General features: G+C 60.3%; 3 protein-coding genes across 6 annotated transcripts in view; 2 read left to right on the top strand and 1 right to left on the bottom strand.

Annotated features, from left to right (window-relative positions):
• The window catches only part of ARID3B (AT-rich interaction domain 3B), a 21,442-nt gene extending 17,289 nt beyond the window's left edge, over positions 1-4,153 (top strand). The window contains exons 6-7 of the mRNA XM_057368768.1: positions 141-236; positions 844-4,153. Of these exons, the coding sequence (XP_057224751.1) occupies positions 141-236; positions 844-1,016 (269 nt within the window). The 3' untranslated portion in view covers positions 1,017-4,153. The remainder of the gene's footprint in view (positions 1-140; positions 237-843) is intronic.
• A 5,929-nt stretch (positions 4,154-10,082) lies between these two features.
• On the top strand, positions 10,083-19,167 carry CLK3 (CDC like kinase 3). Of its 2 annotated transcripts, XM_057368755.1 has the most exons (13): positions 10,083-10,167; positions 10,599-10,747; positions 12,829-13,036; positions 14,840-14,933; positions 15,199-15,265; positions 16,117-16,233; positions 16,465-16,631; positions 16,756-16,850; positions 17,124-17,253; positions 17,435-17,517; positions 17,806-17,885; positions 17,972-18,062; positions 18,772-19,167. In XM_057368755.1, exons 2-13 carry the CDS (start codon positions 10,599-10,601, stop codon positions 18,955-18,957), a joined length of 1,467 nt encoding a protein of 488 aa, XP_057224738.1. In that variant the 5' UTR covers positions 10,083-10,167; the 3' UTR covers positions 18,958-19,167. The 2 variants fall into 2 exon arrangements, with proteins under 2 accessions (XP_057224738.1, XP_057224737.1); XM_057368754.1 differs by lacking the exons at positions 10,083-10,167; positions 10,599-10,747 and having other exon boundaries at positions 12,969-14,933.
• Positions 19,168-22,007: 2,840 nt separating this feature from the next.
• EDC3 (enhancer of mRNA decapping 3) overlaps positions 22,008-22,814 on the bottom strand; it is a 19,066-nt gene continuing 18,259 nt past the window's right edge. For all 3 annotated transcript variants that reach the window (XM_057368751.1, XM_057368752.1, XM_057368753.1), the window contains exon 7: positions 22,008-22,482. In XM_057368751.1, coding sequence (XP_057224734.1) covers positions 22,148-22,482 — 335 coding nt within the window. In that variant the 3' untranslated portion in view covers positions 22,008-22,147. The remainder of the gene's footprint in view (positions 22,483-22,814) is intronic.

Below are 22,814 nucleotides of genomic sequence, written 5' to 3'. Positions count from 1 at the left end.
GGAATGGGATCACTGCTCGCTAAGGAATGGGATCACTGCTCTGCAAGGAATAGGATCATTGCCCTGTGAGGAATGGGATCAGTGTGTAAGGAATGGGATCCCTGCCCTCTGACTCTGCCTCCCTCCCTTCCTGGAACCAGACAAGGCTGACTCGGCAGCGGCGGCGCTGAACCTGTCCCCCAATGGCATCGGGAGCATCAACATGTCCGTGGAGATCAATGGCACCACCTACGCTGGTGAGAGCCTTGCTGGGACTGGGAGAGCGTTACTGGGACTGGGAGAGCCTTACTGGCAATGGAAGAGTCCTACTGGGAATGGAGAGCCCTACTGGGAATGGAGAGCCCTACTGGGAATGGGAGAGCCCTGATGGGTGTGGAAGAGCCTTACTGGGAATGGAAGAGCCCTGATGGGACTGAGAGAGCCCTACTGGGACTGGGAGAGCCCTGATGGGAGTGGAAGAGCCTTAGTGGGAACAGAAGAGCCTTACTGGGATTGGGAATAGCAGGCTTCTGAGCCTGGGATCCCTTCCGTGCTGAGCACTGATTGCTCATTGCCTTGTAAGGAATGGGATCAGTGCCCTGTGGGGAATGGGATCATTGCCCTCTGGGGAATCGGATCAGTGCCCTGTGGGGAATGGGATCAGTGCTCTGTAAGGAATGGGATCAGTGCCCTGTGTCAGGCTCCAGAGCCAAGGATCCTGTCCTGGCTGAGCGCTGACTGCTCCATCTCCAAGCCCTCTCCCAACCACACCTGAGTCTCTCCCCGCTGGGCTGGGGTCCATGGGGTGGGAAGGCTCCCCTTTGGCCGTGTCCCACTCTCCCTGACACCGCTCTGTGCCCCCAGGGGTGCTGTTTGCCCAGAAGCCCGTGGTGCAGCTCCTGGCCGGCGCGGGCGCCCAGAGCTCCTGCAGCAGCAGCAGCAGCAGCAGCAGCAGCAGCAGCTCCCACTGCTCCCCCAGCCCTACCTCATCCCGGGGCACGCCGGGTGCTGAGCCCTCCACCAGCTGGTCACTCTGATGGGCACCGTGTCCAGCACTGGGCACTGTGTCTGGCACTGGGCATTGTGTCCAGCACTGGGCACCATGTCCGGCACTGGGCACTGTGTCTGGCACTGGGCATTGTGTCCAGCACTGGGCACCATGTCCGGCACTGGGCACTGTGTCTGGCACTGGGCATCGTGTCCCACCCCGGGCACAGTGTCCACCCCGGGCACAGTGTCCAGCCCGGTCACAGTGTCCCACGCTGGCACCGTGTCCCAGCCCGGCTCGGGAACAAGCCGGGAGTCGCACAGATACCTCATCTCAAGGAACCTGCTCTGGCCAGCGAGAGGATGATGATGATGGCGATGATGATGGTGGTGGTGGTGCTGGTGGTGAAACCTTTCCATGCCAGCAAGTTTTCCTTCATCATCTCTTTTTGTCCGGCCTTTTTTGCTTTGTTCCCTCCCTTTCCCTCCTCCTTTTTGCTCTTTGTTTCCTCCTCCTCCCAGGGTCTGTTCCYATGGAGGGAGGGGGGCACACCTGGCGTTTCTCAATCAGGGATGTGGCCGGGATGTCACCAGGGCAGGGTGAGAGCTGGGGCTGGGGCAGGGAACCCTGGTTCTCCTGGAACCGGGGCCCAGTGGGGTTCTGCCCACCCACAACTCGGTGTTTTGACAATCCTGAGAGGGGGAAACGCAGCRGGGCTGCCTGGCCCTGTCCTCCCGTGGCAGACTGCGCGTGTCCCCTTCCTGCTGTGTCCCCASGGGAGATTCCTGCTCTTCCCCATGGTTTTGGCACTGCTTGGTTCTAGCTCTGGTGCCACCTCATCCCTCCTGTTGCCTTCAGGAGTTCCAGATGCCCCTGATGTGTCCTTGAGGAGCCTCCCAGTGATCCCTGACACCCTGAGCCTGCTGGGGCTCCATGTCCTGTGTCCCTGAGGAGCTCCCCAGTGACACCAGCCCTTGATGGCCTGAGGGTGCTGGGGCTCCGTGTCCCCTGAGAAGCTCCCCTGACACCCTGAGCCTGCTGGGGCTCTGTGTCCTGTGTCCCCTGAGGAGCTCCCCGGTGATCCTTGACACTCTGAGGGTCCTGGAGCTCCTTGTCCTGTGTCCCTGAGGAGCTCCCTGGTGACACTGGCCCTGACACCCTGCCCGTGCTGGGGCTCCGTGTCCCCTGCCCCCATGCCATTGTCACCTGGCTCGATCCAGGCTCCCTGAGGCGGCTCTGGAAGCCCTGCAGTGCTGAGTGCCGAGGGCAGGGGTGGCAGAACCCAGTCAGGGCTGTGGATGATGTGGCACACGGGGATTGTTTGGGGCTCTGAACAAACCCCCTGAACCGAACCTGAGCGGGGCGGACCCGCTGCTCTCCGGGGAGAGGCAGAGCCCAGGAACCCGCGCCCTTCTCGCCCTGCCCTCAGGACCCCCAGCTGGATCAGAGCTGGAACCGCCTGGCTCCTGATCAGCTGTCCCCTCACACTGTCCCCTGCCCGGGTGGCCTTTGCTCCAGGCTCCATCTCCTGCCCTGCTGACGTCCCTGCCGTGCTGCAGGCCCGAGTCAGGTTTTTTTGAGCAGACGAAATACCTCAGATACCCGTACTTGTCGTTGGGTTGGTTTTGTTTGTGTTGGGTTGGTTGTTTTTTTTTAACCTCTTCAGGAAGTTTTGGCGTATCCTATCGCTTKGGGTTTCCGTGGGTGGCTTTGCTGACTTTGTGTTTGCTTTTACTCCTTCTCCTTTCCAAACGAATCACCAAAGACAGGAAGTTCAAGCAAGGCTGAGCCTCCAGGCCAGCGGGAGCCGAGCTCCAGGCTCATCCTGGGACAGGGAAAGCGGGGCGGAAGCAATCGTGGTGTTTGGCTCTGGCCGTTATCCTTTGCTTCCGAGCTCCTGGTGCCAGTTTGTGCCCCGTGGCCGGAGCTCTCCCGCAGTTCCGAGGCCTCTCTGGGGTTCGGAAGGTGGCAATGCACATGTCCTGAGAGTGATGCTGCTCCCTGTGGCCAGGGGAAGCCGGGCTCACCCCGCAGGCTCCACAGCATTTCATCCCCGCAGACTCCCAGAGGATTTTCCAACCTCTGGGACTCAATCACATGATTTTATTTTCCCCCTTTTTTTGTTGTTGTTTTTGGTTTTTTAAAATTTTTATTTTATTTTATTCGGGGGTGGGGTTGGGGCTGTTTCCTCTGAGTGGGACCGGGGCACTTTCTGCTTTTCCCTCTGCTCTGCCGCTTGGCCCCGGGGAGCAGAGGCTGCTCCGGGGCRGCGTCGCTCTGTCTCACTCGCTAACCTCGTGTTTTCTTGCACAGAAAGGCACTCGAATCACTGAACTGCTTGGACACTACTCAGAGTATTAATGTTTATAAGCTTTACTCAACCTAGACTGGAACTAGCCAGGGACTAACAGATTGTTTTGTATCCAATTCAGGGAAAGAATCAGGTCGGGAAGCGTTAACAGATACCTCAGTTAAATAAGCTGCACCAATAAAGCGGTCCTGTCCCACTGCAGGGTGACAAGGACCGGCCAGACTGTGAAGAGTTCCCCCGTTGCCCCAAGCCTGGCTTTGACCCGAGCCCGGGTCTCCTGCTGAGCTGCCAGGCTGTGGGGAGGGGGCAGCAGTGCGGGGGAAGGGGGGGCTGCCCCAGCCCGGTGTAGTCTCAGGGTTCSATGCTGCGAGCAGGATGTTCCCGAGGGAAGGAAGCGCTCCCGCTTCGCAGCGCTGCTCCATCCTCCCCCAAAATGCTCCACGCACCAGCCAAAAATCCCCGGGGGCGCTTCGGGCGGCCGGGAGAGCCAAGCCCGGCCGGGAGGGTGAGCCCAGCCCGCTCCCGGAGCTGCCGGGGAGGCACACGGAGGCTGTGCGTGCCCACCCAGGCTCCCAAAGCGAACGCGAACGGGTCACAGCGAGCCCTCGGGGTGCCTTCCGAAAGGCGTTCAGAGGGTCTCCCCAAACCGCTGCAGCAGCCTTGCTACTAAGTTTTCTTACCTATTTAAAATTTAAAAGGAAAAAAAATAATAAAATAAGTAAATAAAAACAAATGTGATAGCCTAGGCGGTGGATAAATACCTCAACGTCTCCTTTCCAACAAGTGTCTGTATATGTTGTTGTTGGGTTTTTTCTATCTTAACAGGTTATCTGAATGTTTATATTCCAATAAACTTCTACCTCTTCACACTGTGACCCCCACGCCTGCTTTGTGCCCTCGGCTGTCTGCCTGAATTTAAACAATTCCCAGATATTCTGGGAGCTGAGGTTTGTCCTGGCAGCGGTTCTGTGCTCCCAGTTTGGAGCCGGGCTGGGAGGATGTTCRGGACTGGGGCTGGATTCTGATGGGAGCCACACGATTTTCAGTCAGAACTCCTTTGCTGGGTGTCGCTGGAGCTGTCCCTACTCCTGTCCCTTGCCCAGCTCCCTAATCCCTCTTCTGTCACCACCTGTTCCCTATAAAAAGCGCCTTTAACGCCTCCCCGCAGCTCTGCTGTTCGCACAGCGCTGCTTTTGCAGTCATTGAACCAGTCTGGCAGCGCACCGCAGCCGTGTCCAGGCCCTCCCGTGCCAGCCCTGCCGGTGCCCTGTGCCCGCGTTTGCCTTGGCCGGGGGCCCGGGAAGGGATGGAGCCCACGACCTTCCTCATCCTCCCCCGTGGGACGAGAACCGGTCCCCTCCTGCCCGCCCCTTCCCCGGACTCCGCTGCCAGCCTATCCAGCCTATCCCAGCCTCTCCCCCAGCTCCCCTCCCGTCCTGCCCACCCCTCCCGGGCTCGGCTGCTCCCAGCCGCGGCTTTTCCCCTTGGGAGCGCGGCGGAGGCAGCTCAAGGACTCTCCGGCCCGTGGCGATGGCCGGAGCAGGTAAGGCGGGCTCTGGAACCACCCCCCGTGTTTGCCGCGGCGTTTATCGGGGGCATCTCCCCCGGCTCCGGGGSTGCTCACACACCTGGGCTCAGGTGAGAAGGGGCTCCGCGGTGCTCACCCCGATGATCCCTGCAGCTCCTGCTTGCTGGAGCCGGTCCCTGCGTGGGATCCTCCGGCCCGGCACCCCAAAGTGGGCACCGCGAGGGCCCCATGCCATTGCCACCCCCCAGCCCTGCAGATTCCCTGTCTGCCCGGGCTGGACACRCTGCGGCTCTCCCAGCTCGCTGTCCCAGGGCTGTAGGGCCGCGGGCAGGCTCTGTCTGGGATGGCACATCCCCCCCCCTGACGAGTTCCCAGCCCGGCCCCTTCCCTCCATCTCSCCCTAAACGCCGCCATTCAGCTCGTCCCAGCCCCGACCCGGCTTCCCGAACAAGTAACAAAGGGTTGGGGAGAGCCCAGAGCGGATTAAGGCACCTGGGCAGGCAGGCCCGGCCCCGCGGGGTGAGACAATGCCCGCTTTTCTCCTGCCCACATCCCCATCTCTCCGCGGAACGCGGCTCTGGCACGGCTCTGTCCCGGCCCTGTTCTCCTAATCCCTCGCTCCAGTGCCGGAGGCGAAGCCAGGTCCAGGCACGGGGAGGTTTTGTGCCAGCAGAGCCACACAGGTGTCACCTCTGACACCCAGGAACTGAGTTCCGAAGGAGCTTCAGCCCTGATATCCGGGAGTTTGCTTTCATGAACCCAAATGCCCACTGTGCAGGGATGCCACCCTTCCAGGAGCCCCTAACCCCGCGGGCATCCCTGTGGTGGTCACCCACGCAGGCACAGCTCGTGGAGGGGGTTCCCTTCTTTTGGGATCGGGCTTGGCTTGTCTGCCCCCTCAGGGAGGAGGTTCCCTTCTTTTGGGATCGGGCTTGGCTTTTCTGCCCCCTCAGGGGCTGCTGCCGCTTTGAACCCAGCCCGGACACCCCAAATCCCTCCTTGCAACTGCCCCCACTCCCCTCCACGCCCCTCAACGCCCGGCTGATCGTGCCCGGSCTGCCTCAGCCTGGCAGCAGCGCTGATAACTCCCCGTTTTCCACGGTCCTTATCACCCCGGGCTGAGGCTGGGTTTGTTTTAGCCCCGGACTCGTGTCAGGCTGCCCGGGCGCAGCTGCCGTCCCACCCTCTGGCTTTGGGATGTCCCAGCTCCATCCCAGCTCACCAAGAGCAGCGAGGGGGTGGCAGGGGAGGGGGCTGCAGCACCCGGGCAGAGCCCTGCCGACACGGCCCCGGTGAGATCCCACCGCTGAYGGCGCCCGTCTCTCCCTCTCTCCAGGGCACCCGCAGGTCCCCGCCGGCGCGGGGCTGTCCCTCCTGTGCCTCGGCGCCCTCCTGGGCTGTGCCATGTGCTGGTGGCACCGCCGGCGCCCGGGCCGCCACCTCGGCCGGGAGCGGGTGGAGCTRGGAGCGGCCGTGCCCGCGGCGACGGTGCCGGTGCCCATCCAGCAGCAGCACGAGGAAGAGGCACCGGCTGCCCGGGTAGAGGAGATTTGGCCGGAGTYGCCAGCCCCCCACGGGGGCTCGCCCCGCGGCAGAGCATCCCTGCCCGCCGTGCCGTTCCTGCCGCAGCTGGCGGGGCTGTGGCAGCGCCGCCGCACCCAACCCGTCCGCAACGAGCGGAGCCCGCTGGTCCCCGCCGCGCCGGGCTCCCCCCCGCGCTCCGGGCAGCGGCCCCGGCTCCACTGCCACCTGCGCTACTCCCTGGCCGAGGCCACCCTCACCGTCACCGTCCTCGGCGTGTCGCACCTGCCCCCGGGCCACCGGGGCTCTCGGGTCAAGGTGTCGCTGCTGCCGCGGTGGCCGCTGTCCCGGCGGGTGTCCGTGCGCCGCAGGAGCCTCCGGTCTGCCCGTGGGGAGCCCCGCCGCTGCCGCTTCGGCCCCTGCGGCCCGGAGGAGCTGGGCAGCTGCACCCTGCGCTTCGCTGTCTACGCCAGGACACGGAGCCTGCAGGATTCCTTCGTGGGGGAGGTCCTGTTCCCCTGTGCCAAGGCCTCCTGGGACCCCCAGGCCCCCTGCAGCTACTCCTGGGAGCTGGCGAGCACCAAAACCAAGCTCGGCAAGGTCAGCACGGCGGTGCTTTCAGTGTTTTGGCTGAGTAGAGCTCGGTCTCAGAGCTCGGGATCTCCTCAAGCAGAGRCAGAGCCTCCTCCAGACAGCACCAATTTCCCCCATGGGGAGGCAAGCCCATGGCAGCGCCTCTTCTCGGGGGCTTTGCAGCCCATCTTCRGGGGGTGCTGGGGTGGAAGGGGCAAATGCAGGGCTGGCACCGTCCCTGCAGTGATGGTGAGCATCACACCCACCTTTGTGACCCGTTTTTGCCTGTCCCTGACCTTGCTGGGGGATGAGAATCGCAGGGCTGGGAGGGGTGGGCGATGCTGGAGGAGGTTTCACGGCATGTCCCGCTCTCTCCTCCCGATCCAGCGCTGCAGCTCCTCGCCTCCTCCCGGAGCCCCAGGCCAGCTCCTCCTCCTGCTCCAGCACCAGGCTCCAGCCGGACGCATCAAGGTGCTGCTCCGCAAGGCCGAGGCCCTGTGCCGGCGCTCCCGYGTGCCGGGTGCTCCAGGTAGGGCACGGGGCCAAAGAGATGCCCAGGTGGGCACAGGGAGCACCTTGCCTTCCTTCTCTTGGCAGATTGTTTTATTCCTTCTTAAACTTCTCCCTTCCAAGCATGGGAGAGAGTCGGAATGAGAGGATCTTCCCACCAAACCATTCCATGATCCTATGATTGTGTAAAAATGAGCACAGAGAGCATAATTCAGATCCAGGTATCTCCAGTATGGCCCCCAAGTGCTTGAAATCTATTGATTTATTAATTTATGGCCAAAAATTAGCACTTGGCTTTCTGCCCTGCTGGCTGTGGTCACCTCTGGCTGTCCCTGCTCTCTGGGATGTGGGCAGGGATGTCAGCTGAGGGCTTTGGGGTAGGCCAAACCTCAAGAGCTCTGTGCTCTCCCCACAGCTCCACAGAGCCCCACAGGGGTTCTGTAGCCCCCCAGGCACCGCTTGGGAACTCCCAGCCCCCTCCCTGGCCTGTGTCCAGAGCAGCTCCACCTCCCCAGGGCTCTGTCTCCGTTCCCAGGCCACTACGTCATCATCCACCTCCTCCACGATGGACACATCATTGACACCAAGGAGACCAAGTCGGTCAGCGGCTCCAACCCTGTGTGGAATGCGCCCTTCCTCTTCAGCGTCCCTGCTGGGGACATCCAGCAGCAGGAGCTGGCCTTGGAGTTCATCATCATGCAGGTGAGGGGGCTGAGGCGCAGGGGGTGGCTGTGGATCAGGAGGTGGCCGTGGCTCAGGAGGTGGCCGTGGCCCGGGAGGTGGCCATGGCAGGCTCAGACCTCAGAGCAGCTGTCCCTGGAGCTTTCTGGGGTGGGATGGCTCCTCTGGGGACAAAGGAAGGTCCCCAGCYGTGTCCCACCGCCCTGTCCCACCCCAGGCTTGGCTCCACGCCCGTGGCTCCGTGCTGGGCCGTGTCCAGGTAGGGCTGCGTGCCCCTGGCACCGGGGCGCTGCACTGGAGGGACATGTGYGCCCGGGCACCGCTGGAGTCGGAGTGCTGGCACCGCATCTGGCCCACACCCTGACCCCACCACAGCCTCCCCGAGCTGTCCAGATGGGAGATCAGAGCTCCATCACCAGGACTGGAGATCAGTGGCGAGCACACAAGCCCATCCTGAGGAGCCTCAGCCTCAGGGCAGAGCAGGAAAGCTTTGCCAGCTCCATGCACCGGCTCYGTGCTCCATCCCCAGCTCCGTGCTCCATCCCCAGCTCCRTGCWCCATCCTCAGCTCRGAGGTTGCACCTGGAGCCTCGACTGGGATTCCTGCGGCCACCACAGTGGTGGCATCTCCTGTCCCACCCGGCCATAACCACTGTCCTGGGCTGGGACACCCCTGAGCAGAGCCACAAGGACACGCCAACATCASCTGGGGATCCATGACACCCCCGAGTGGAGCCGCAAGGACATGCCAATGTCACCTGGGGATCCATGACACCCCTGAGCAGAGCCGCAAGGACACGCCAACATCAGCTGGGGATCCATGACACCCCYGAGCAGAGCCGCAAGGACATGCCAATGTCACCTGGTGACCCGAGCATCCACCAGCGTTTTTAACTGATTGCTGGCCCAAATCAGTGGTTGATAAATAAATAAAGGGGTCAGGATTGATTACATGTGTGGAGCTCTCTCTCCTGTCCATGCGCCACCACGATGAAGACCATGGCAGGGTCACCACGGGGAGGATGGCATGGTTGGGACTGTCACTGTGGGGGTCATCACAGTGAGGGTGACCACAGCAAGGAGAGCCTGGCGGTCAGAGAGGCCTGCAGTGAGGAAAGCTGTGATGAGGGAGACCAYGGTGAAGAAAAGGCTGGTCATGGTGCAGGCAGACTCTGGTGAGGAAGGTGATGGTGAGGCAGACTGTGAGGAGGAAGAGCCAGCCTGGGTGAGGGAGGCCGTGTGGAAGATGAGGATGGCCATGGAGAGGGAGGCCGTGCTGAGGGTGRCCATGGTGAGTCCGAGCACGGGGAGGAAGCCGCGCTGAGGGTGAGCATGGGGGCGGTGAGGCAGGACTGAGGGGCAATGAGGGAGGCCAGGATGGCGGTGAGGAGGGGCGGGGTGACATTGAGGGCCGAAGGATGATGGTGAGGACCGGGTGGCGGTGAGGGAGGACGGTGGAGGTGAGGGAGGACGGGATGGCGGTGAGGAGGGACGGGTGATGGTGAGGAGGGACGGGTGATGGTGARGACCTGGTGGCGGTGAGGTAAGACGGTGGAGGTGAGGGAGGATGGTGGCGCTGAGGGACGATGGTGGCGCTGAGGGAGGACCGGGTGGCGCTGAGGGACGATGGTGGCGCTGAGGGAGGACCGGGTGGCGCTGAGGGAGGATGGTGGCCCTGAGGGACGATGGTGGCACGGAGGGAGCATGGTGGCGCTGAGGGACGATGGTGGCCCTGAGGGACGATGGTGGCGCTGAGGGACGATGGTGGCGCTGAGGGAGGATGGTGGCGCTGAGGGACGATGGTGGCGCTGAGGGAGGCCGGGGTAACGCGCACCGTGAGCACTCCGAGCGTTACGACCGCTCCGCTCCTCGCAGCCCCGGTTTAACCCCAGCACCGGTCCTCCGGGGCGGGTTTAACCCCGGTGTCGTCCCTCCGGGGCGGGTTTAAGCCGGTGCCGCCCCGTCCCGGCCCGTCGGGGCGGGTTTAACCCCGGTCCGGGAAGCGGAAGCGGCGGCGCTGCGGGGCCGCAGAGGCCGGGCCGGGGCGCACCCGCCGAGCGCGGCCGCAGGGGCGGCGGTGAGCCCGGGGAGGGGACAGGGGCCGGGAGGACATGCTTGGGGACACGGCGGGGACACGCGGGGCGGCGGGCGCGGAACGGCCCGGCCCGGGCGGAGTAACGGCTCCACGGGCCCGCGGGCCCCGCGGCCGAAGCGCTGCGGCAGCGCCGGGCCCCGGCGGGCCCTGTCGGGGCTGGAGCCCGGGGCCCGGNACAGGGGCCGGGAGGACATGCTTGGGGACACGGCGGGGACACGCGGGGCGGCGGGCGCGGAACGGCCCGGCCCGGGCGGGGTAACGGCTCCACGGGCCCGCGGGCCCCGCGGCCGAAGCGCTGCGGCAGCGCCGGGCCCCGGCGGGCCCTGTCGGGGCTGGAGCCCGGGGCCCGGGGCCGTGCGGGGCTCTGCGGAGCCATGAACCCCCCTGAGCCCCTGATCCGCTTGTCCCCGCAGATGCATCACTGCAGGAGGTTCCGCTCCCCGGAGCAGGACGGCGAGCTGGGGCCCCGGTGGAAGCGGCGGCGGTCCCGGAGCAGGGAGTATGAGGGCAGGCTGCGGTACCCGCCCCGCAGGGACCTCTCCCGACGCTCTCGATCCAGGAGGTAGGAGCCTTTCGGGGAGGGGCAGCCCCTGAAACCCTTCCGGAGCCCGAGCTGCCGCAGATCGGCTTTAAACCTCTAAATCCCGGGGATGGAAGCGAAGGGCTTACTTGTGCGTGCGTGTGTGTGTATGTGTGTGTGTGTGTATGTGTGTGTGTGTATGTGTGTGTGTGTGTGTGTGTGTGTGTGTGTGTGCCATCCCTGCCATTCTAAAGTTCTTCCCAAAGCCACGCCTTTCATGTTAACGAGGGAATAGCCTGCCCTGGAATCATGTTTCGATGCTGTGGATGCATTAAAAGTCTTTTTCCTGACAGCCCCGCTTCCCTCTGACAGGATTAAAATCAGCTTTACATCAACAGCGCTCCTCCCTCACCTCAGAAAGGATCCCAGCTAAAGGATCCGGCCTCTAACTGATCTTTCCYGCTCCGGTTCGGGATTTTACCTTTGATCCTCTCTTTGTTCAGCGTTTCCACAGGGACAATTGGGCGCTGGAAGCGAGATAAGGCCTCTGGTGAGGGGAGGGTTCTGGAACAGAGGCCAGAGCCGTGCAGCTGCAACGGGCTGCTGGTGGTAGTGGGGCTGGTGTGGTTCCACTGGTTGGACTGGGCAGGTGCAGCCAGATGGGAGTTGAGCTCATCCTTAAATTCCTGAAATGATCTCCCGATTAATTTCTCTCCCCAGCCTGGCTTTTGTTTACTTGAAGGAGGTGGATTGTGAAATAGAGCTGGCGCAGACAATGGGCTTTCCCGATTTTTTCCATCCAATGGGTAATTTGGGACAGATTTGGATGAAAACTGCCCCTTTAGTCCCAGCTTCTTTGGGGAGTGTTTGAGTCCTTCAGGCCGTCATTTCTGCTTCCTTTRTGCATCCAAAGTTCCTGTGAAGCTGCACCAAGGGCTGCATGGATGGATGCTGGGGCAGAGCTGTGGGTTCATATTTTGGGTGCTTCAGCAGTGACCTGGAGCCGCGGCTGCCTTGGCACAGTTGGGGATTTTGATCCTGGGATGACCCCTCCACGTGCCCAGCGTCAGAGCTGGTTGTTGGCTGGGCAGAGGGGTGCACGCAGCAGAAATTCCCGTTTCCAGACTGAAGGTCTCGGCTGGCAAAGGGTGCCGGCATCGACCTGGCCYCGAGCGTGCCCGGGGTCATCGCTGGGAACCAACAATGAGTTCACAATTGCAACATCTTCTGCCTAAAGCACAGCTCCTTTCCCAGTGGGGTGKGAAGCACCCCAGGAAAATCTGGCGAGGAGGGTAGAGGCAGGGAGAGCTGCTCTGGTCATCGCGTGCCCACACTGTACCCAAAAACCTCATGTGTAAATATGGGACTGAGCTTTTTCTGAAGTCTCCTGGCCCTTCCTGGTGCAGAGCTTGGCCAAAAGTTTACCTTATTTACTGGGAGGTTGTTGCTCGAGGAGCAGGAGCTTGGTTACAAATTTTCCTGCTGGCTCTTGCTGATGATCTCTGGAGCTGCTGTGTGCGTGTTCTGGGACCTCCAGTCAGTCCCTGTGGGGTGACAGCCAGAGCCCTGCTGCTGCTTCTCATTTATTTAGGAATTAATGAGGCGCCTTCCTGAGGGAGGAGGAACAGGGCTGACAAACACTCGTGCGTAGTGGCAGAGTGGAGTCACAGAGCGTTAAAGGGCTGGAAGGAATCCCAAAGCTCCTCCAGTGACACCTTCCACTGTCCAGGTTGCTCCAGGTTCTGYCCAGCCTGGCCTTSGACACTTGCAGGGATGGGAGCCCACAAGGTGGGTGGTCTTCCCCCAGCTCTTTGAAATGTGGACATTCCACACTGTTTTATCTCAAAAAATTCACCTTAGTGGTCAGAGTGTGAGGCACAGAAGGGTTGGAAGCTGCTGCCACAGGGAGTGGGAGCAGCAGGATCTCTCTGGTGACAGGAGCTGAAGGGACAGCGGGGATCTGTAACAGGGCAGGGATTGAGGCAGGATATTGGGAAAAGGCGCTTTTGGGATTGTTGGGGTGTCCTGTGCAGGGCCAGGAGTCGGCTTTGCTGGTTCTGGCTCCAGCAGGGCTCGCTCYGGGCACCGCCAGGCCGCTGACGGTGCTGCTCTGTGTGCCGCAGCCACGAGAGGATGCCTTACCAGCGCAGATGCCGGCGGGACAGCGATGCCTACAGGTTCGAGGAGCGCAGCCCGTCCTTCGGCGAGGAATATTACCCGGCACGGCCGCGCAACTGGCGGCGATCCAGGGGCAGGGAGCAGCACCGGCCCAGGAGATACCAGCAGCACTGCCGGAGACGCAGGAGCAGGTCTTGTAGCAGTGCCTCCTCGGTGAGTAGCATCCACCACGAGCTCAGGGTTTAACTGTTCTTGCCTCCTTCCAGCCCCGAGCGCCCTGGGTGAGTACCTCGAACCCCATTTCTGTGTCTGTTGGCATCCCGTGGAGTGTAAAGTCCCGAACCTGTGTGGTGTCGAGCGGGGAGCGTTGGCGGTTGCAGGGTTTTACCGGGCCGGCCCCGGGATACGTGAGGGAGCTAAGCCRTGTTCTTGGCGGCCAGGGAAGGGATCAGGGAGAGCTTCCAGTGGCACTCACGTGGCAGCTGACGAGGGACAGCCTTGGCCGAGGGCCAGCCCTGCTGCCAGGGATCCRGACGGCTCTGCTTTATCCACGGCCGGGGATTCGCTTCTGCCTGCGGCTGCTGCTGCTGCTGCTTCAGGGGGGATTTGGTGCGCAGCATTGCTCGGTTTGGCTTTGCCTGGATCCCCTCCTGGCAGGATCCATCAGTCCGGGGCTCTGGAGATGTTTTTGACCCGTTAGTTCTCAGAGRGGGCACACGTGTGTCCTCTTTCCCTGTTCCCACTTGGATTTCAGCTTCTCTGCAAGCTTCACCCGGAGCGTAGTGTTCCTGCCAAGGATTAGCCGGGAATATTTGGAGCTGGGTGGGGGGTTGGTGCCAGCAGTACCCTGGGAGTGGTGTGAGGTGTCAGCCCAAGCCCTTCAGCACTCTCCTGCTGTAAGGCACAACCCCCTCCCACCTGAAATGTTGTCACAACCCAGTGACCGGCTCTGATCCCGGCAGTTGGGTAATCTCGGGCTGGGAACCCCCGGGCTCCTCCTTTTGATGCCTTTCCAGTTTGCTTTGGGATGTCAGTGTTGGAGGGAGCCAGGGCTGTGCTGGGAGCGCTGGTGGTGACGCTGTGTGGGTCTGGCCTGGGGACCTCAGTCCTCTGACACCTCACAGCCATCCCAGCTCCCCTCTCCACCTTTCCTCTGTTTCAGCTGATTTTTTGGGGAGTTTTGATCTTAGCTTGTTATTTCGGACCAGCTGGGGGGGCGAGGGGCACGGAAAAGAAGCCTGCTGGAATCTCAGGCATGGAAACATGAAGGTTTCCATGAATTCCTTCGGCTGCAGGGACTGTAACTATTTTTAAAGCTGACTAGAACAAGGTGAGGAATTAGGGCAGCTCGCTTTGTGGACCGCGGGTCCTCGCAGGAACGTTGGGCTGGTTTTCCAGTAGAAGCTCTCCAGTAGCAGGGGGTGAACGTGACCTTGGACCTTGCCTGAAGCGTTCCCCGGGGATTGATTGACCTGTCCTGCTCCTAAAGCTCTCCCAGTTTTAAAAAGGCCCCCCAGGCCTGTGTGGCCCAGCAGGGCTACAGTGGATTTAGGGTCAGTGTGGCTGGCAGCTGGCCCTGTCAGGACGGGCAGGACACGGATTTGCCGAGGTASGCGGAGCAGGATGGACAGAGGGAAAACTGCTACTGTGGCTTCTACTGGACAGCCTGTCCAAGCCGAGTGCTCGTCACGCTGGCCAGCCAGAGGGGCCACTCATCCCGTGCCTCCTGTGGGGCACCGTGGTGCCAGGCCAGGCCAGGCCGCCTTCCCGCTGGAGCTCCCCGAGGCCGCGRCTCCCGAGCGAGCTCGTTTTCTTGCCGTACCTGTAGCTGTTGATGACTTTTCTGTTTTGAAGTTAGTTTGTGTCTTGACGTGTCCCTTGCAATATCCCTATCGTTATATATGCTGTGTGCCTTATGAAATGCTGGGATCTGGAAAATCCACCCACCGGCGCCCCGTCGTCTCTCCACCTTTGAATGACCGCACTCTTTGCCGTCCCGGGGGGCGGTGTGTGCAGAGAAGCCAACAGAGCAGTAAGCGCAGCAGGAGCGTGGAAGATGACAAGGAAGGCCACCTGGTGTGCAGGATCGGCGATTGGCTTCAAGAGCGATGTACAGCCACCTTTCGTAAAACTTTACCTCTACTTTTACCCCCGGGTTAGCCCAGATCTCTCGTCCTGTACTGGAGGGGTCTCTAGTGTTTTATTTACTGACCAGTAACTTGCCTGAGGCAGAGCGTAGACGCTTGAGATTTAAAGAGTGTAGCAGTGAGAGACAGTTCTTTTGTTTGCTTGGACGTTTTATCGCTGTGAAGTTGCAGGAGCCATGCTCTGGCCGAGCCTCCCGGGCTCACAGCTGCCCYTGTTCTCTCTCCTAGACGAAATCGTCGGCAGCCTTGGCGAAGGCACTTTTGGGAAGGTGGTGGAGTGCGTGGACCATGCCAGGTGGGCACCTCGGGCACCTTTCCCTGCCTCTGTCCTTCGAGATCCCTGCACTTCCACCTGGGACCAAATGGGTCCCTTTCCACTGACCAAACGTGTCACTGCATCCTCAGAGCAAGGGGGGAGGGCCTGGCTCAAACCTCAGCCCCCCAAATTCACAGGCTGGTGTGTCAAGGGAAGCAGGGGGTGCAGAATAGAATCAGGGAATATCCTGGATTGGAAAGGACCTGCAGAAATCAYTAAAGTGCACAGACACCCCAACAATCCCACCTTGTGCATCCCTGGGAGCGGTGTCCCAGCACTCCTGGAGCTCTGGCAGCCTCAGGGCYGTGCCAATTCCCTGGGGAGCCTGAGCAGAGCCCAGCACCCTCTGGGGAAGAGCTTTTCCCTGATGCCCAGCCTGACCCAGCCCCAGCCGTGGAAGGCTGTTCAGCTGCTCTGAGCTCCTGCTGAAGGGTGGGCCCTGTGACCTCTTAATCTGCCAGGGCAGTGTCCATTCTCCTCGTGAACCTCCCCCATGGTTACATCTGACCCCTGTGTCCTCCTGACCTCCTGTCTGGCCCTGAGTCTGGGGTCAGTGAGGCGTGGGGCTCTCCTGCCTCCTCGGGAATCCCTGGCACGGCTGCAGGGACAGACAGTGGACTGCTGTGCCAGGAATGTCTGGTGGGAGTGTTAACCAGCCTGCTTCAAATTAACCCCTGCTCGAGCGGCATCAATGGTTGGCAGAGCTTTTTTGGGACAAAGGATGCACAGGAACGTGCCTGGAGTGATGGGATGTATCTCTCCCCATGGGCTGGGCACGTGTGGACACAGGTTTTATRTCTAACTCCATCCTTCCCTCTCCTCCTTTCCAGAGGCAACTCCCAGGTGGCACTGAAAATCATAAAGAATGTGGGGAAATACCGAGAGGCTGCCAGGCTGGAAATCAACGTCCTGAAAAAAATCAAAGAGAAGGACAAGGAGAACAAATTGTAAGTTCYCAGCACCAAGTCCTTGCATGCAAGGTACCCAAAGCACCTGGGGGCTGAGGCTGGGCCTCCTGTAGAGAGGGGGAACTGCTCCCATTCGTCCTGCTGGAACTGGGGAGCTCTGCAGTCACCTGGCTCAGAGCTCTGCTCACCGAGCCCTCCAGCAGCAGGGACAGTGGCTGTCCTGCGGGTCCCCGGAGGGTGGCTGACCCCTGCCTCCATCTCCCTGCACAGCCTGTGTGTCCTCATGTCGGACTGGTTCAACTTCCACGGCCACATGTGCATCGCCTTCGAGCTGCTGGGCAAGAACACCTTTGAGTTYCTGAAGGAGAACAACTTCCAGCCGTACCCTCTGCCGCAGATCCGCCACATGGCCTACCAGCTCTGCCAYGCCCTGAGATGTGAGTGACCCAAAACGGGCTGGCAGGAGCTGGCCTGGAGCAGGAACGGGCTGGACACCGGGGCTGCTTTTTTATGGTTCTTAGTGAGATTTTTTTTTTTCTCTGTCCTCTTTTCCCTGTGCAGTTCTACACGACAACCAGCTGACTCACACCGACCTCAAGCCAGAGAACATCCTGTTTGTCAACTCGGATTTTGACACGCTGTACAACGAGAATAAGGTGGGTTGTGGATGCACCAGGTGTTCCTGTATTTCCCTCCCTGCTGAAATTGGCTCTTCCCTGCTCTGTCCAGGCCTTCAGAGCCTGTTTGGTGGGACCAAACTGAAGTCAGGCCTCTTCTTCCTGCCGCGTTTTTTAAGAGCCTTAAGGCTGCCTGGAGTTTCGGGGCTTTCCTTCAGGCTGCTCTGGGATGCTGGAGCTCCACAGTCCCAGCCCCTCTGAACTGCAGTTCTGGGGGCTCCTCTCACCCCCTGCCCCGTGCTTGGCTTGCAGAGCTGCGAGGAGAAATCCATCCGCAACACGAGCATCCGCGTGGCCGACTTCGGCAGCGCCACCTTCGACCACGAGCACCACACCACCATCGTGGCCACCCGGCACTACCGTCCCCCAGAAGTGATTCTGGGTGAGAAATGCAGCTTTTGGGGACTCTCGGGGGGGAGCTGGCTAGAGGAAAACCAGCCTGGGAACRCTCCAGCTCTTGGGATAGATAATTTCTAGCTCTGAGTGGAATCCTTGTGGGTTCAACAAGGAGARATGGGGTGGGGGTTGCTGGGAGCACGCAGTTAATTTGATTTTGTTTGCAGAGCTGGGCTGGGCACAGCCATGTGATGTCTGGAGCACTGGCTGCATTCTGTTCGAGTATTACCGCGGCTTCACACTCTTCCAGGTAAGATTCCTGYGCTCTGAGAACCCTTAATGTGCACAAGAGCTCAGAGTTAGGGGAGGGAAACACACACCAAGTATTAAAAATCAGAAGCTGAGTGTGAAAACAAAGCCTGGAACAGGGCTTGGACAGGRTTTGGTTCACTGCTGGGTTCAGGTTATTTCATTCTCTGAAGAAAGGGGAAAGCAGGAGATGAAGAGTTTGATAGGACCTGGTGGAACGCTTTGTCCCCTTGTCCCCGTGGAGGTGACAAACCTCTGTCTCACCCACCACTGCTCTGTTCCTCTGCAGACCCATGAGAACCGTGAGCATCTTGTCATGATGGAAAAAATCCTGGGGCCACTTCCATCCCACATGGTCCACAAAACTCGGTAAGAGCCCTGTCCTGAGCCCAGCCCAGACCCCTGGAAGGGAGRGAGAGGAGAGATCCTGCCTGACCCTCACCTTCCCTGTGCAGGAAGCAAAAATACTTCCACAATGGCAATCTGGTGTGGGATGAGAACACGTCCGACGGCAGATACGTCCAGGAGAACTGCAAGCCCCTGCGGGTAGGTGCTGCTCCCATCCCTGGATCCTGCTGTGGGGCTGAGGGATGGGAATTTCCATCAGAAAATTGGGGAGTTAGGGAACGCCAGGCTCTCATCTGCAGGGATGCTGCTCTGGCTAAAACAGGACGGGGAGCAGGGAAAGGGGGGGGATGCTGCATTTGGGAGGGGAGGCAGCCGTGACTCAAGGTACCTGAATCCCTTTGGGTATCAGGGAAGGGGAATGCTGCATTTGGGATGGGAGGCAGCCATTTTTCATGGCTGAGTCCCTCTGGATAGCAGGGAAGGAGGGAATGTTGGATTTGGGAAGGTTGGCAGCCATRCCTCAGGGTTCCCGAGTCCCTTTGGATAGCAGGGAAGGAGGAATGTTGGATTTGGGAAGGTTGGCAGCCATGCCTCAGGGTTCCMGAGTCCCTCTGGATAGCAGGGAAGTGGAGGGATGCTGGATTTGGGATGGGAGGCATGCTTCASGATTCCTGAATCCTCTGGGTATCAGGGAAGGGGCAGTGCTGTACTCTGGGATGAGAGGCAGCCATGCCTGAGGGTTCCTGAATCCCTCTGGATAGCAGGGAAGGGGGAATTCTGGATTGGGGATGGCAGACAGCCCTGTGCCCCAGGCTGAGTCCCTCTGGCTGTCAGAAAAGGGGGGATGCTGGATTTGGGATGGCAGACAGCCCCGTGCCCCAGGCTCAGTYCCCGTGTCCCCCATCAGACGTACATGCTGCACGACTCGCTGGAGCACGCGCAGCTCTTTGACCTGATGCGGAGGATGCTGGAGTTCGACCCCTCGCAGCGGATCACGTTCTCGGAAGCGCTCCTGCACCCCTTCTTCGCCGGGCTCTCGGCCGAGGAGCGGATGCTGTGCGGGCGCGGCGCCAGCCGGGACCTGAGCAGATGACGGACGGATGGCCGGGATCYGCCCTGGATCCAGCGGATGGAGGGCTCCGGCCTCTGCAGCCGGGCCCTGCTCCCTCCCCGAGTCCGCTGGGGCTGGGGCACTGCCACGAGGACCTTGGGGAAGGGAGGGGGAAGGAAAGCGCCATTGGAAAGCACAGATTTGTCTATTTATATGTTGTAAAGTTAAAATAAAGTGTTTCTTATTGTTTGATACTTCCCTTGTAGGCGGGTGTAGGGTTGTGTTGTGCCAGCTTTGCCTTCCCTGCAGAGGAAGAGGGAGATGGTGAAAAATCAGTGTGTGGCCCRGCTGCAGGAAGGTTCCAGAAGGAGAGCACACAAATAAATGGCTGCACACAAGAGCACACATGAAGAGTTGCACTTTATTTCAGGGCAGCGCCCCCCGCAGCGGCAGGAATTGGTCGTTACAAACATCAGGTCACAGATGGGGGATCAAGCAGTGCCACAGTGCAGTGACRGTCACCTGTCCGGGCCAGAGCAGCAGCCAGGGGCACTTGCTGTGATGCTGGGGCAGGTGAGGCTACAAACTATCCCGAACACAGCTACGACAGTGCTCCATTCTGGGAATGACCTCTGGCACCGTGGGGGACGGGAGGAGACAACCCAGAGCCCTTTCTGGGTGTCCCAGTGCTCCAGAAGAGCTGATCGCTCACGTTACAGGTGTGTGAAGCCGGTACCTCCTCAAAAACCATCTGGCTGTGAGGGGAAGTACAGCCAAATACCCAAACCTAGTGCTGAGCACAGCCCCTGAACAGCCCCGAGCTGTGCCTGCTGTGCCCTAAACACCCGGGATCGGGAATCCCTTTCCCTACCTCAGGGGCTGAACCCTCCTCTTTGTGCAACACTGTTCACTTTATTTTTTTTTTTTGCTTCAACGTGGAGAACCATTTCAAGGCTGGCAACACGCAGGGCCTCAGTGCTTCCCGGAACTCCATCCCTGCAAAAACACCTTCCCCTGCTCCAGCACCTTCCAGGCAGGGCAGCTTCAACCCTGCCCCGTTCCTGCTCCGTGTGTACCAGCTACAGTTCAACAGCCAAACCCAGAAAGGGCAGGGAAAACCTGCAGAAAGCAGAAATTGAAACAGCAATTCTCAGTTACTGAGTGTCTTGAGCAACGAAGAGTGGAAATAAGGGGACTAAAGCTAACACTGACTACAGCAACAACCTTTTTAACCCACTGCTGCCCCTGGAAAACAATCCGGGGAAACAGCCGAAAAAACAACAAAGGCAGAGGGAAACTTTGAGTTTGTGTTGTGAGTAACCACCACGCTGCTGTCCTGTCCCGGTCAGAACCACAGCCTGGGCAATGCCCCCGTGGCTGGGGCTGAACCGTGGCTCCTGTCCCCAGGATCGAGGGCAGCACTGCCCAGTCTCCGAGAGCAGCTGAGGGGAACCAGGGCTCGGGCCAGCCCGGGCAGAGCCCCTGGTCCTGCTGAGGTAGATATGGCAACGTGCAGGGGGTGAGCCCGGGGCTCCAAAGCCTCCTGGGCCCTCCGCACTGCCAGGCTGTGCTCAGAAATGGCTCCTTTCTGAGCAGGGAAGGCCCTTCCCTCCTCCAGCAACAGCCCCGGCCTTTGTTTGAGCAGAGGAAAAGGGGAGCTGAGTGCCTGACTAAAGCCCAACTCAGAGCACAGGTGGGTCAGCTGTGGGGCTGGTGATGGGGCCRGACCCCCATGTCCCTGTGCTGCGGCTCCCCTGGACCAAGGCACCGTCTGGAGCTCTCCCAGAGCCCACAGGAGCCCTGGGCACGGGGAAGGTTTGGCAGGAGCAGCAGAGCTCCCTCCGAGCACTGCCCACGCTCCCGATCACCTGCACCCCCAGCACTGCCCTGGCTCAGCTGCAGGGYACAAAACCCTCTGGGGGCACGGGGCATTCCCGAGCTGACCCCAAAACCAGCGAGCTGGTGGCTCCTCAGCTTGCCCCTGCTCCAGCCACGGCACCAAGGCCAGCAAAAGGAACACAGAAAGATAATCCAACRCTTGCTGGCAGGGCCTGGGACAGCAGCCCAGCACCAGAGCAGGTTTCCCATGGAAATCCTGCCCGGGAGCCCCTGGCACAGCCCTGCAGGAGCAAAGCAGCTCTCACCGTGCCCGCTGCTGGCAGCAGGCAGGAGCCAGCTCCCTCCTTGGGCGATTTCCAGCACACACACAAGCCTTTCATTCCCAAGGGAATGAACAGATCCAGCAGCTGCTTCCCAAACCATCCCAAATGCTGCAGGGATCCTGGAAGGACAGGGGAACGTTCCCAAAACATCACCTGCACCATACACCGCTCAACAAACCCAGGGCAACCCTGCCCCGCTTCACTCCCCCGGCCCCAGCTCAGCCGCTCGCTGGGCCAGGACAARGAAAGAACCAAAGAAAACAACCCCAAACCCCACGAGGATCCTGGAAAAGTTCTTTTCCATCCCACGGACGTGGGCTTCACCCACGATGCAAACAAAGAAAAGCCAAYAGTACATAGGCAGTAAGGCCAAGCTGAGGAAGGACATCAGCGTTCCCAGAGCTTGTGCGAGCCTCTGGCTCCTGACACAAGCTTTCCAAACAGGGAACCCCCTCCAGGAGGGGCTGGGGAGGAGAGGGAGCTACAGCTGCCTTCCGGAACACAAAACAGGGAACAGGGCAGGCCAAAACAACAGCGGGACCAAATGAGATTTCCCCTCAACACAAGGGATTTCTACACAATCAAGGGGTGCTGCTCCCACCAGGACATCCTGGCTGGGAATACCCAACCAGAAGGAGCAGGAACACGTTTCAAACCTCCAAACCACCCTTCTTTGTACCACGTGCCAGCCAGGGCTGGGCAGCAGCAGCCGCCTTTGCCAGGGACGGATACCATGGTCCCGCACGTTCCTTCATCCCATGGCACGAGAGAACAAAAACGGCTCCGCAGGAACATTCGCTTCCTTCTCCTCCTCTTCCTTTCTTTTTTCCGTTTGTTTTTTTTTTTGTTTTGTTTTGTTTTGTTTTGTTCCATTTTACGATTATTCTATTTTTTCTTTTTAAATACGCAACATTTCTTCTGGCAGGTGAACCCTCCAGAACTTCACATCCTTTTTTTGATTTTTTTTTTTTAAGGCGTCGCGAGCCGAGCAGCCGGGATCCACCGGGCAGCTTGGTTTGATTGACAGAGCTCCTCCTCTCTCCTTTCCAAGCCGGGCACCGCGCTGGGCTCTAAGTGGAGTGCAGGGGGATGACGAATTTGCAGCCGAAGGGCGAGTGGTAGTTGATGCCCACCTCCTGAAAAACCTTCTGGGGGATGCCAATGTCACAGAGGTAGACGCGGCCCGCGCGCTCGCCCAGCGGCAGCGGCAGCCCCAGCGCCAGCGACCACTTGGCGTCGATGCCCAGCTCCATCTCGCTGATGGGCGGGTCTATGCTCAGCACGGGCGCCCGGTTCTGGTTGGCCCAGTCCACCACGGCTTTGTACCACGGCTGGTCTCGCAGAAAGGCATTCTCGTGACAATCCAGGCAGTTGATCACCAGGTCAACGGGGGTGTCRGGGAGGTCTGAAAGAAACACGGACACGGCTCAGAGCTTTGGGGTTTGGCCTCCATCCGCTCTCGCTGTTATTGCAGATGGACACTGAACAGCAGTTTAACACTCTGGGGACATCTCCAGCCTCACAGGTACAAAACATCATMAGTGGCCAGTGAGCAGCCCCAGTGCCACTGAGCTGACCAGCCCCGGCAGCCCAGGGGAGCAGCAGGGCACTTTCCATCAAAAAGGACCATTTTCTAYTCCACAAGGTGAAAACAAGGACAGATTTTGGGAACACAACTGTCTCTGTAGAGCTGCTCATCACACCAAGCTCTGTGACTGTCACTTGCCCTGCACCACA

This window comes from Malurus melanocephalus, unplaced genomic scaffold (assembly GCF_030028575.1).
Source record: "Malurus melanocephalus ecotype Western Australia unplaced genomic scaffold, MMel_1.1 scaffold_96, whole genome shotgun sequence".
NCBI lineage: Eukaryota > Metazoa > Chordata > Aves > Passeriformes > Maluridae > Malurus > Malurus melanocephalus.
Note: the sequence above shows the minus strand (reverse complement) of the source record. Positions and strands in the feature narration are given on the sequence as shown.